Source organism: Archocentrus centrarchus, chromosome 21 (assembly GCF_007364275.1).
Source record: "Archocentrus centrarchus isolate MPI-CPG fArcCen1 chromosome 21, fArcCen1, whole genome shotgun sequence".
Classification (NCBI taxonomy): Eukaryota; Metazoa; Chordata; class Actinopteri; order Cichliformes; family Cichlidae; genus Archocentrus; species Archocentrus centrarchus.
Window position 1 is genome coordinate 15,226,899 of NC_044366.1, and position 13,856 is coordinate 15,240,754.

A 13,856-nucleotide genomic window follows, 5' to 3' on the forward strand; every position below is an offset into this window, starting at 1 on the left:
TGCTTCAGTAATGTTGAGGTCCAGGCTCCGGGGCAGCCCAGCCATGACTTTGTTTTTCCATCCAGGTATGCTTTAACTGCATTTAACTGTACCGCACACCTGACCTCCTCATTACATACTGACCATTGAACCAAAGTTTTTACCTTTTGTTCCTGTTTCCCTTCCTTATTGACAGCCACCCTTCCAGTGAGACCATTTCTGACGAGGCTTCAACAAACTGTAGCTGAATCAGCTAAAGGGCCACATGAACATGACTTTCAGATTCTGTTTATCTTCCTTTATTTGTCCTCCACTTGCCCATTTTATCCACATTTTTTTAAAGTTTTCCAACAAGTGACCTTGTTGGTGCAAAAATACAACAAAATACCTGTCAAACTGTTATCTTTTTTGTAGATTTGACTAAAAAAATGGGAACAAATGATACTGTCGATTGTCAATATTAACGATTTTGTAACAAGATACAATTTAAATTTGGTCCTTTGCTAAGTTGTCTGACATGTTAAAAGCAACATTGGTTCATCCTTTGAGTAGAGTGCCTTTTTTAGGCTTGTGTGTTTCATAGGCCAGTGTTTAGTGGCTTAAAAAATACTCTGAAATGAGTCAGGTGTAGTGGACTGAATATGAGTGAAAAAGCAGCCAGTGTCCAAAAAAACAAACAAACAAAAAAAAAAAACCCACCTGGATGCTTTCTGAAAGTCTGTCAAGCTATTGCTCAATATCACTTTGAAGCATTATAAGAAAGCATGGAAGCTAAATAATGATAAATAAATAAATAAGGTGATACTCAAAACTTTTGCACAGTAGTGTAGGGCTTCGGAGGCTACTGTATACTTTAATACAGCCAGAAGTTTGTGTATTTTTCACTGTAAACTGTCGCTGTGTTCCCTTTAACCTAGCTTTTCTCCAGCCTATTTATGTAACAACGCTGGACATAAAATGCAACAGTACACCCAAAGTTCATATAATATCGTCTTCAGATTTAGTCTATAGGTTCTCCGTTGCATTTACATGCAAGCTTCTGCTGTATTATTCCATTGGTTGCGCCTTGTTCCGGTATGAATACCTGCCCGTGCTGTACGTGCTGATAACATTTCCTTCGGTTACAACACACAGGGCTCAGCGAGTAGGTGGAGTTTCTGAAAGACCAACGAAAGGAGAAAAACTGCAGCTCCGGGCGGAGCGGATGAATAGAGCAAGCACCCCCAACTGCATACTCACCCTGTGGGTGTTTCTGCTAGAAGTTAACGATCTGCTGAAGAAAACAGGGAAGGCACAGCCGGATTCACTCAAATCAAGACTCGAAGAGCTGATTTTACCTCCCACGGATTTTCTTTTTGATTATTTTTTAAGTGTCATTTTTTTATAGCTGTGAGGAGAAGAGATTAAAAATGTCTTTGATGGACTTGGAGAAGCTGAAGATGACGTGCGCTGGTCGGGCCATGGCAGTGTTGACCAGCGGTGGAGATGCACAAGGTGACCTCAAAACTCAAATATACATGTATAGATATTAATCCATATTTGTGTGTGGATACATGCTGGCGGGTCGAGAGCTGACGGTCAGCTCAGAATAACAGCTGGATAATGTGCGATCAGGGATCAAAGGTCATACAGTAACTACGCGTTTATATGTATATTTGTACACGTTAACCTGCTGCAGCAGTAAAGTGGTGTTTGCAATAATGTATTGGTAATTATAATCCAGTCCAATATAATGCACTGTTGTGGCATAGCAGTACTTTCAAATGCGCAATTATAGTAGCATTTAAAGTATTTCAGGTGTAAAACTTCTGTCATTGCTGTTTTTACAGTGTATAAAAGATCAGACACTTCTTGCACCCCTTTGAACTCATATCGTGTGCCAGTGTCTGACTAATCAAAGCCTTTCGCTCACTATCGCGGTGGTCTGAGCAGATAACCGATAGTGAAATCATACCTTCCTTACCGTTTAATTGCCCCATGCAGAGCTGTGATGCAACAGCCTGTGTGCAAAGACTCAAGAGGAAGATCTAACGCTTTTGTCCTTGACCCAGGGATGAATGCTGCTGTCCGAGCTGTGACCAGAATGGGCATTTATGTGGGGGCCAAGGTCTATCTCATTTATGAGGTATGTCACCCTCTTTGCATTAAAAATTTAAAAAGGGCAATGGAGATGGAGGTGCTGCCTCCAAGTATGACATCCATCCATCCATTTTCTTCCATTTGTGCCCAGCAGGGGGCGACTCGTCTGAAGAGTCCTATAAAATAATAACTCATAAAGTAGCTTTCCCGATAAGTTTATAGTCACTTCTAATGAATTATGAATGCTGTATTTAATTTTACAAATTATGGTCCCATTCAGAATATTATTTTTACCATGTGGCAGGGATATGATTTAGGGCGTGGCTATCTAAACCACCGCCCTGCCGTGTTTCTCAGGCAGGATAACTTCTCAGCTTATAACTTCTCACTGTTAGCACATTTAGTTTTGAGCTGGTTTATCTGCAGCTAAGAGCAGGATCCTAATTAATTTAACAACAAAGAACTGACCATTAAGTTGGCCAGCTTCTCTGTATGACAACACAACAACCAATCACAGCAGAAAAGAACATCCCTCCAGGTGATCCAATCTAGGATCTAGGAACTATTTTAGCCATACCTGAGCCATACTATCATATTTGCAAAAATCTGCAAAGCTTGTGACTTTTTGGTAACTTGTAACTTTCACTGATGGGCATAGCATTAGACAGGCTAACTTTTATTTGACTATAAAAATTCATATGCATTGAGTAAAATTCCAGCCTTTCGAAAACTGAAAATATCCTGCAGAACCAGTCAAAAGATGTGGGACAAGAGGACAAGGAATAAAAATGCTGTGCAGTGATGCAATGTGGTGAATCCTTGGGAGATAAAGGAGCAGTGAAAAGTACATTTAGTATGTGGTGTTATTCTGACTGTGTCCATCTTTTACATATAATTTATGAACACACTGAGATTGTTTTAGTTCTTACTTGACTGCCCTGCATAATTATCTCATCTCTTCAGGGTTACCAGGGCCTGGTGGATGGGGGAGACAACATCAAACTGGCCAACTGGCACAGTGTGACTGACATTATCCAGCTGGTAGGTTAAAATAGTACTCTGGTTAATGGTAGCTGTTATAAGAGGCCATTTTCAACACAAAATTAAAAGCACTTGTGCTACAAAGAGTAGACCATTTCTTACAAGCATCTCTGTAAACATGGGCAGTGTGACACTGAGCCACCATCCCATACAGGTCACAGAAACTGAAGCAGCCAAATTCAGCCATCATGGATTTTACTAGTTACATTTATGGAGGGCCTCAAGGGGCACAGAAATACTACTTTCACAAATTAATATTCAGTTCCCTATTTTTGCTATCTCCAGGACCCTTAAGGACTTCCTTAAAAATTCATGTGGCTTATGTGTAAAAGTTGATAAGTTAATAAGTTGAAATTTTGCTGTTGTTTCTCTGAGTTTAAATCTTTCTTTCTCTCTATTTCTCTCTATTTTTTTTTTAATAGTTTTACTCTTATTTTTTCATCCATGTCTCCTCATCTCTTCTCTTCCTATTACTGCTTATAACCTGGTAAGGAGCTTTGCTGCATGCGCTTTTAGCCTAATCAGATGCAGGCTGCACTATTCAGAGTAAATTTTAAAGCGGCTCCACTGTTGTTATTTTTAAGTTTTCTTGAATTTATTCAGCAGAGCGTGTGCTGTTTATTTTTATGTGGTCTTATGCCTTGATTCAAATCAAGAATGATTTCCATTAATTTTTTTTCAAGTGTGGCACAAACATTCATTTGGACCCAAGGATGAAGTGCCCGCCTTGAAACTGTAGTAACTGTAGATAAAATGTGTTTGAAAATGTGAAAGAAGCATACATGTTTTAGATTTGAAGCATTGCTTGCTCTCTCTGATACAATTTTATGTGATGTTTGAATCAGCTTTACTGTCCAAACATTAATATGCTGAATAACGGTTAGCTGAGGCTTACAATGCAAGGCAGTAACTGCCAGAATATCCTTTTTTCAGATAAGTCTAGTTTGTGTGCACCAGTGGTTCCCAGCCTTCTATTGTTGTGCAAGGCCTTGTCTCTGGGTATATGTGTATTATGCATTTTGAGAACTGTCTGTGTAGATTCTCAGTCATCCAGGTCATAGTAATCTCCACCTCCAGGGGACTATGCCCACCGGGGTTTAAATGCCTGGGTCTCTCCACCATTTGGTTGAGAACTGCAGAAGCCTTTTGGATGAGAGGTGAAACGTCTTCAAGAAACAAAAAGAAGTCCAGACTGTTTCATTGGAGGAAATCTAATTATTTCAAAAACAGTTGTTTAAATTTGTAGCCACCAAAAATTGGGAACCGCTGCTGTATGAATCTCACTGATCATAAAGTGTCTGATTAAAATATCCTGTCCTCCTTCATTTGGTTTTTGACTAAATTACATCTCTGCTGCAGGGTGGCACCGTGATAGGCAGCGCCCGCTGCAAGGCCTTCATGACACATGAGGGCAGGGTTGCTGCTGCCTTCAACCTGGTGAAAAAAGGCATCACCAACCTGTGCGTGTGTGGTGGTGACGGCAGCCTTACTGGAGCCAACATCTTCCGCAATGAGTGGAGCAGTCTGCTGGATGAACTCTTAAAGAAAGGTGAGGGTTTCTCCAGAAATAAAAAGTACATATCAGAAAAAATAGGGGGAAGTGAAAAGTTATTCACTGGTGAAATAGTTTTTTTTTTTGCCTTGGATATGGAAACTGCTTCATTTAATGTCAGTACTTGTGTGTTTGTGTTACTTCAGGAAGGATCACAGACACTATGGCTAAGCAGCATAACAACCTGAACATCGTGGGGCTCGTCGGCTCCATAGACAACGACTTCTGCGGCACTGACATGACCATCGGAGCCGACTCTGCGCTGCACCGCATCATGGAGATAATCGACGCCATAACGACCACTGCACAGAGGTGAGCTGCTGTGTAATACTAAACAGTGACAGCTGCTGGTGTTTCATCAGAGTAACTGGAATGAGGTCACTGGAATTAGAAGTAAATGAGTTGCAGAAAAGAAGATGTGTCGAGCACACTACAATGCAACACAGTGGTACTTCACTGGAGAAAATTTGTGGTTGTAAAGATGTACTGCAAGTAGATCCAGAGAAGACTAGTCAGCAGCCATTTTGGTAATTAAATACTGCCAAACATTCTGTGATTGCAGTTTATCAGATGTGAGAATTTGCCGTCGTTTTTTAGTGAACAATTTCTTTGGACATGCAGTAACGATAATGATTAAGCACACATCTCAGCCCTCTCAGACTTATACCTTTGCAGTGAATGATTAACTCTTAATGGAATGTGGCCCTCTGCACCATTCAAGCCTTTTTGGCATGACTTTCATCTTGCCCAGACTTGCCTTCTCATACACCAGCATGTTCTTTGTGTGTTTGCTCACTTAGTTGGTGCACAAGGTCCTCACTGTAACTGTTTTGTGCTTCCTACAGCCACCAGCGTGCATTTGTTTTGGAAGTAATGGGACGGCACTGCGGGTGAGAGCTGCATTTTGACCCATTTTCCTATCCCTTATGCATTGCCATTGCATACATTTATTATTATGCATTACTGTCATTTTATTCTATGTTATGGCTCTAGGTATTTGGCCTTAGTCTCAGGTCTGGCATCTGGAGCAGATTGGGTCTTTATTCCAGAGGCTCCACCTCAGGAGGGCTGGGAAGAACATTTGTGTGCCCGTCTACAAGGGGTAAGACACAGAAACAAGTCCAGACTGTACTATATGTTAGCCCTTGGCATATACGCATTTACATTAACTGTGTGTATTCACAGAAGAAATTTTACCTGTTTTTAAAGAGACAAATTGAGCATAGTGTCAGTTCAGCAATGCCATGATATCAGGACAATTTGCTAATGCCATGCTAAGCATGCTATTTAAGCTGCATTGGCCTACCCACAGTCATTGCATCTGCAAGCCACTTCGCAAACCACCTCCACCCCAGCTCCTCCTGTCATGCTTTGTCTGACTTGATCCGTGTCATATCTGCTGTCATTGAAACTTGCTCTGTACTGGGTCTTGCCACTGCTTTTGCCACCTGCAGCTTTCTGTGTATGTATATGGAAGTACAGGGAGGTGTACTCTCCCCGCTTTGTGCATGTTTTTGAAATCAAACAGAGCCGTGCTGACAGATATAAATTACTGCAGATGAAAATAGCAGTCTTCCTTTGACGGTGGTTGTCCTGACTTTAAAGCAGCCCTCGGCTGTGCTTAATGACTCACTGACTTATTTACCTGTTTACCTCCAGAGCCGCACAAGGGGGGGGTCGAGACTGAACATCATAATCGTCGCAGAAGGAGCCATTGACATAAATGGCAAGCCCATCTCCTCAAATTATATAAAAGATGTAAGTCTAAAGGACCTTATGAGTGATCCTTCAACACCACAACAGTTCACAAACATTTAATGCAGCACTACAATTTGAATATATCAGACATTGCTTTATAGATTATTTATTCCACTCCTGCATGGTAGGTTGTAGTTTGCTTGGTGGCAGGTATTGTTAAGAGTTTGTTCAAATGCATTTTACACTGAAATGCTTCCATGTGTGTTTTGAAGCTGGTTCAGAAAAGGCTGGGTTATGACACCAGAGTGACGGTACTCGGCCACGTTCAGCGGGGAGGAATTCCCTCAGCATTTGACCGAATTCTGGTAAGCTGGGCAACATATTTTATATTAACTTGTACATATGGTTGAAGTAATATAAATCATGGACATGTAAAAAAAAACTTACAAATATATATGAACACGTGTTTTCAGAGCAGCATATTGGGTGTTGAAGCAGTGGTTACTCTGATGGAGGCTACTCCTGACACCCCCGCCTGTGTCATCGCCCTATCAGGCAACAAAGCAGTCCGCCTGCCTCTGATGGAGTGTGTGGAGATGGTGAGTCTCTCTCCTGCCTTCTGTAATTTATTTGTAATGGACAGACCAAATCAGAAAGTGGGATGTTGAGCTCTGGTTTTACTGCACCACCCTTTGCAGACTAAGTTGGTGCAGACGGCCATGGATGAGAAGAGATTTGATGAAGCTATTAAGCTGCGTGGAGGGTGAGAGTTTAGATTTATTCTTTTTTTTTTCCTTGATTTATGTCACCTCATCATTTATCTTGCAAAATGATACGTTTGTGTTTTTTTTATTGCAATTTAAAAAAAAAACAAAAAAAGCTAATGTTCTTTCAGGAGCTTTGAGAACAACTGGAATATCTACAAAACTCTCGCCTTCCACAAGCCTGCTCAGACTAAGGTAGGTCTGGAGACAGTTGTAGACATACATGATGTGAAATGATCACAGAATTTAAACTCACTGTTCTCTTTTGTGTCTGACTCATGTTTCCTCAGAGCAACTTCTCTTTTGCTATTCTGAACGTGGGCGCTCCGGCGGCAGGGATGAATGCTGCGGTGAGATCGGCAGTGAGGTCGGGGCTCTCTCGTGGACACAAGGTGTACGGTGTCAATGACGGCTTTCTGGGGCTCGCCAGTGGATTGGTGAGGCTGCGTTTTTATCACGCTGAAGGAGATTTCTCATACAGGTTGCAGTGCAACCTGTAGAAGACTTAAGGGGAAACTGTTCTGCCACCTGTCTGTCTGCAGGTGTTTGAGATGGAATGGCACAGTGTGGCTGGATGGACGGGCCAAGGAAGCTCACTGCTGGGGACAAAACGGTGAGTGCCAAGACACTTTTGTTTCACTGATATGAATCAGTTTACTAATCTTAGTTTAACCTAATGCAGCATTGGCTTAGGTTAGACAAGCTGTTAAGAAGTAGCACTGATGACCTTTAAGTGATTTTTAAATTTTTGTTTCATTTCCTACCTCAGGACTCTTCCCAATAATCACCTGGAGAAGATTGTGGAAACCCTCAGCAAGTTTAACATCACAGCTCTGCTTGTAATAGGAGGATTCGAGGTATAAGAAGCAAGTGTCACATCTAAATTACTCGGGTCATAAGTTACCTTGTTAAAGTTACCTGTCTCTCTTTGACTTTCAAAGGGGTACCAAGGTGTGCTGCAGCTCTATGAAGCCCGGGGTCACTACGATGAGCTCTGCATCCCCATGGTTGTTATCCCTGCTACCATTAGCAACAATGTCCCGGGAACTTTCTTCAGTGTGGGTGCAGACACTGCTGTCAATTGTGCAATGGAGGTAGGGCTCAGGAGATTGCACATTAACCAACAAAAAGGTCCCTAAAATTTTTTTTTTTGTATTTTTTGTTTGCCTTTCAGTACAAATGTTATTACTTGTAGTGTTACCTTTTAAATCATTTGTCTTATTCATTTGGCCCATGAGTTGTTCTTTTTTTTCCCCAAATCAATGCTTTGACCTATTAGGCCTTTAAAACACAGAGTTTCTTTAATGTTTCTTCCTTTTTATATAATTTTGTGTATAAACCAAATAGGAGCATTTAGAGTTAAAATGTTATCTTCCAACTTTGAAGGCATGGAAGATAAGACAGTGCAGTTTATCTCTCTAAATCTATACATGGACCAGAATGGACCAGAATGTTTCCAGCAGCTTGTTGAATCTATGACATGAAGAATTAAGTTCTGAAGTCAAAAATGGGGGCCAACCTGATACCTAACAAAGTGGCCAGTGAGTGTAGTGGTGCTTCCTTCCTCCCTTTACAAGCTGCTCCTTTCTTGTTGGAGTTTTACTCTTTCTAGACTCAGCGAGCTTCTAAACTGTGAGTTAATTATGGAGTGAGTTAGAGTCCTCTTTTTTCACTTTAACAACCACTTACAGAACCTTGCTGTAAACCTCCTTTTCATGACCCAATTTGAAAATTTTCTACAGAGTTGTGACAAGATCAAGCAGTCTGCCAGTGGGACCAAGAGACGAGTGTTTGTGGTGGAGACTATGGGTGGATACTGCGGATATCTGGCATCCTCTACTGGCATAGCGGTGGGTGCTGATGCCGCCTACATCTTTGAAGACCCAATTAACATCCGTGACCTCAAGGTAAAAGAAAGAACTTGGAAGAAAAATACTTTTTTTTCTCCTTCTATTTATGATGTTTGCAGCATTGTTTCTCCTGATGATGCGGACTGTTTGCAGACAAATGTGGAACACTTAGCTGAAAAGATGAAGAAGGATGTCCAACGAGGTCTAATTCTGAGGTACATAACACTTTATACAGTCATTCTAAAAAAGTTCAGTCAGGTGATAAATTAAAAGAAAAGCTTCAGGAAAAGCTACAGGGAAAGGATTAGAGGGAAGAGGTCACTGCATGTATCCTTTATCCATGTGTTAAGGCCATGATGGGTCACTTAATGGTTTGATGAATATAAAAATAAAGCGGATCACACAGAAATTTGGCAGTCACCCAATCTGAACCCAAACAAACACCAATGGGAGAGTTAGACCCCATGTTACACAGCTCTCAGGAAGGTCTTCTGGTAGAAAGGGTTTCCATCTCTTCAGTAGTTTTAGAGGGTTGGTAAATCCAGTGTACTGAAACACTCAGGCTTTAATTTGTCATCCGACTGCAGTTGAAGAAACTGTTGAAAGCATCTTAGCATGTTATCATTTTATATGTGTTTTCCAAATGAACTGTATGCTGTACAGATGTGTAGCCATGCTAAATGACTGTGAGGTTGTACTTTGGCAAAGTTTTGTAAGCTAAATACTGCAGCAAGTGTGCTAACACATAAGGACAGTGTCCACATGCTGATGGTGGCCATGTTATCAGTACATTACAACTAAGGTTTAGTTTGCAAGTATGTACATTGAGTATTTTGAGCTCATTATTTCACAATATGTTCAGCTTGAAGCACACCAAAGTTAACAGGATTTTATGTATTTGTACCATGGATACAAGTAAGCTTCCTCCAAAAGGTGTCTGGGCTATCATTTAGACATTAGTGTGAAGAGTGTGCAGTCATTCAGGAGGGGCTCAGAAAGAATGCCTCCTGGACACATTAGGTGAGGTATTTCGGGACTGGAAGGAGGTCCAAGGGTAGACCCAAGACACGCTGCAGAGATCATGTCTTTCAGTTGGCTTGGGAATGTGTCAGCGAACTAACAGAAAAGCTGGAGGAGGCAGGTGGGTAGAGTGAGGTGTGCACATCTCTGCTTAGACTGCAGCCCTCGGAAACTGGTCCCGGATAAGCAGCAAAAAATGGATGGATAATTATTATATAAATGCCACAGCAGTTTTTATAGTTGTCCGCTTGGAATGTGAAAGACATTGTTGTGCCCAAAACATAATGGGACTCCTTGCTTAATAACGTTCTCTGTCCTAACAGGAATGAAAAATGCCATGAAAACTACACTACAGATTTCATCCATCGGCTGTATTCATCAGAGGCAAAGGGCATCTTTGACTGTAGAGTCAATGTGTTAGGACACCTACAGCAGGTATAGAACCATTAAATACACTTAATAATATCAGTTACCCGACAGAGTTGTGGTCAGACGTTTACGTGCACTCACCATGAGCATGAACGTCACGGTAATTTGGTGCTTTTAATGATTTCTTTGAGCTGTTCTTTTTCCTAGGTGGAATGATTGTACAGCATACATCTTTAATAACTTAAACAAAACAAACAAATAAAAAAATGAGTTGGTTGCACAAGCTTGCATTTTAGATTTTCTGTAATCCACACAGGGTCAAAAGTATACACGCACCCCTATTTGGTTAAATGTCCTTTAGCAAATTGCACCTTGTCCAGACTCTTTTGGTAGCCATCAACAAGCTTCTGGCATAATTCTGACTGGTGAAGGGACAAAACGTACTTCCTGAATCACTCTGAGTCCCTGCGTGTTCGTTAATCGGGAAAGATTCACTAGTCAGAAGCTGGATCACAATCAAGGAGATGTTTAATACACACACATCACACGAAGTGTTACAGAGTACTCTGGTTCAGAATTGTCTGAGCTACCTAATACAATCAATCGGCACAGCGTCACATAAGTCTGACACTGCTCTCTATCTTGGTTCACTTTTTATACACAGGGTTCGACAACCCTGTTACACAGTTATTAAAATATGCAAGATGTTGCCTTGTACAGCGGGGGATGTGTGGCATGCTTATCAGTTCCTTCTTTTGTGCCCTTCGCTGTCGCCAGTTAACGGCCTCAACTGGGTCCTGTAGATACAAAACATCAGACCAAAACACAAATTCTTTTCCAGTAACTCATCTATCACATGATTTCCCTGCCCCTATACTATGCAGTCTTATTTCTGTCTCCTGTGCAGTGTTATTTCAACACCTTCACCTTGTTGTGAAGATTAATACTGTGATATGCTACTTGATACTATAGTTCTATTTAAATGGTTATATTTATGGTATGTCTACTGTGCAGCTTATTTACACTCCTTCCTTCACTGGATAGTCGACCACTCTTTTTGGCAATTGGTAGCATTAAGGTCGGGGCTTTGGGAAGGCCATTCCAGAAGTTTAATGATAGCCTACTTTATCTATTTCAAAACCACTTTCAATGTGTGTGGAACATGGTCTTTTTGGGACTCCCAAATGTGTTCCAGGAGGCAGTCCTCCTTCATTATTCCATTGACTATGTGCAATGTCCCAGTACCACTGGCAGCAAAACAGACCCAGAGCATTATGCTACCATCACCATGCATGACAGCTGGTGCAGAGTTCTTAGTTTTGAAAGCCTCATCTTTACTCCTCCAAACATCCCTCTTGTCACTGTGGCCAAATAACGTACTCTTTATGTCTTCTGACCATAAAACTTTCCTCCAGAAGGCATTTGGCTTGTTTATGTGAACAGATGAAAATTTAAGTTGAGCTTGAAGGTATCGATTTTGGTGCAATGGCTTCTTTCTTGGTTGGCAACCTCTCAGTCCACTGTGATGTAAAACTTGCTTCACCAGCAGTTTCCAGTTCATGGCGGGCTTGAGCCTTGGTGGATCATCCTAACCAATTTTTTCTCATCTGAGAGTGACAGTTTGGGTATTCTTCCAGATCTTGGCAAAGTATACAAATAACTTACACCTGCGTAAAACTGTTTGAACTGATGATCATCGTTATCGGTCCATCAGTTAAACTGTAGATTGCCATCTGCAGTTGTTTAGAAATGGCTCCATGCTACAGTTCTCCTTCTTAGATCTTCACTGAGCTCCTTATCTCATTGTTCTGAGTATGGGTCATTCCCATAAATGCTGTCAAACAAATCCTTTTTACACTGGCAAAGAGAAACTACCAGATGTAGTCAATCATGATGACTAACAAGAAGTGAATAGGCCTTAGCCTTGTCAAGTTAAAAAATGTAGAACTTTCAGCACCACTTCTTAAAATATTTGAGTGTATGTATATATTTGTAAACTTTTGACATCGTGTGGATTAGAGAAAATCCAACCTACATTCAAACTTGTGCACCCAACTCTTCTTTTTTCAAGTTATTAAAGATGTATACTGTCCCGTCATATTCGTCATGCCCATGACGAATATGTAAACTGCAAATCACATCTTAATCTGACAGTTTTGTTCTCGGTAATCTGACAGTTTTGTTCTCGGTTTGTGCTTTAGGGCGGGGCACCTTCTCCCTTTGACAGAAATTTTGGCACGAAGCTGGGTGTGAGAGCCATCGACTGGCTTTCAGAGAAACTGACTGAGAACTACAGACAAGGTAGGTTTACTGTACGTTGTAGGTGGCACTGATAAATCGTGCAGAAACCCTGCCTCAAACATCCGATGTGTATTGATTGCCTTTTTTTTCCCACCAGGCCGTGTGTTTGCCAACTCACCAGAAACAGCATGTGTGATCGGCCTCAACAGGAAGGTCATCTCATTCACCCCTGTCACCGAACTGAAGGAAATAACTGATTTTGAGTAAGTAATTAAAAAAATACATATTTGTATTTAACTTGTGGTGTTTATTAATCAGTATCCTCTTGTTTTCTAAGGCACCGAATGCCCAAGGACGAGTGGTGGTTAAAACTGCGGCCAATGCTAAAAATGTTGGCCAAGTACCAAACCAGCTTCAACGAGTATGTCCCAGGGGAGATTGAACACGTGACTCGACGCTCCATCAGCATTGACACTGGATTCTAGGCTCTCTAAAAAGACAGCTTGCTTTGCACCTTTTAACCTCTATCCCTTCATTTTTAATTCTCATGACCACTTATAATATATAGCCTTTCTTCAAGAGTGTGGGCTTTCAGTTTGGAATACCTGATTTCTTGTTTTCACATTAAGATATTTTAATGCTTTCCATCAAAATGCTGAACTCCCTTGCTCTGCCCTCAGATAAACTGATGACTGCACAGATTTTGTGTGCTCCTACTTGCACTAAATTTGCTTCTATTTGCTCAGAGAAGCTATGATCTGGAGTGCTTTGTGCTCAGATTTTTTTGTGTGGTTAGGGCGCGAACTATATGGGTTCAAAAGGCAGCTGGACATTTACTCCATGCCCACCTCTCAAACTGAAAGATCACAGACTTTCTAAATGCCAGCACTGATCTCAGATCAGTGCCACAGTAGCTTCAGTATATGAAATCCTTTAACAGTATTTATTTAATGAGGAATTCTGTCTATGGTTTTCTTATTCATTGTGCCAAGATGCAAGTGAGGCTTTGTATATTTAAACTACTGCTCAACAGCCACGAGTGTCATTAAACAAAACATTTTATTGATAAACTACTGTATGTGTGTTATGAAACAGACTGCATGCAGGGTGGTATGAATGCTTTCTTTCCAAAATCACAACAAAGACTGAGCCAGAAATCATACGATAAAGGAAGCTTATTAACAAAGAGTGCTGGTTATGCTTTATTACCTATAAATAAGAATCACTAAATGTTTATTTGGTTGGTTTGAGATACTCAAGTGA

General features: G+C 41.0%; 1 protein-coding gene across 1 annotated transcript; it reads left to right on the forward strand.

The window, feature by feature from the left end:
- The first annotated feature begins 1,207 nt into the window (after positions 1 to 1,207).
- Positions 1,208 to 13,683, forward strand: pfkla (phosphofructokinase, liver a). Its single transcript, XM_030757918.1, has 22 exons — positions 1,208 to 1,473; positions 2,031 to 2,104; positions 3,022 to 3,099; positions 4,459 to 4,648; positions 4,798 to 4,963; positions 5,497 to 5,541; positions 5,645 to 5,753; positions 6,311 to 6,409; positions 6,622 to 6,714; positions 6,823 to 6,948; positions 7,048 to 7,112; positions 7,245 to 7,308; positions 7,404 to 7,550; positions 7,656 to 7,726; positions 7,883 to 7,970; positions 8,055 to 8,207; positions 8,856 to 9,020; positions 9,117 to 9,178; positions 10,307 to 10,418; positions 12,554 to 12,653; positions 12,751 to 12,856; positions 12,931 to 13,683. The coding sequence occupies exons 1-22, from the start codon at positions 1,389 to 1,391 to the stop codon at positions 13,076 to 13,078; spliced, it is 2,346 nt and encodes a 781-aa protein (XP_030613778.1). The 5' UTR covers positions 1,208 to 1,388; the 3' UTR covers positions 13,079 to 13,683.
- The last annotated feature ends 173 nt before the right edge of the window (positions 13,684 to 13,856 follow it).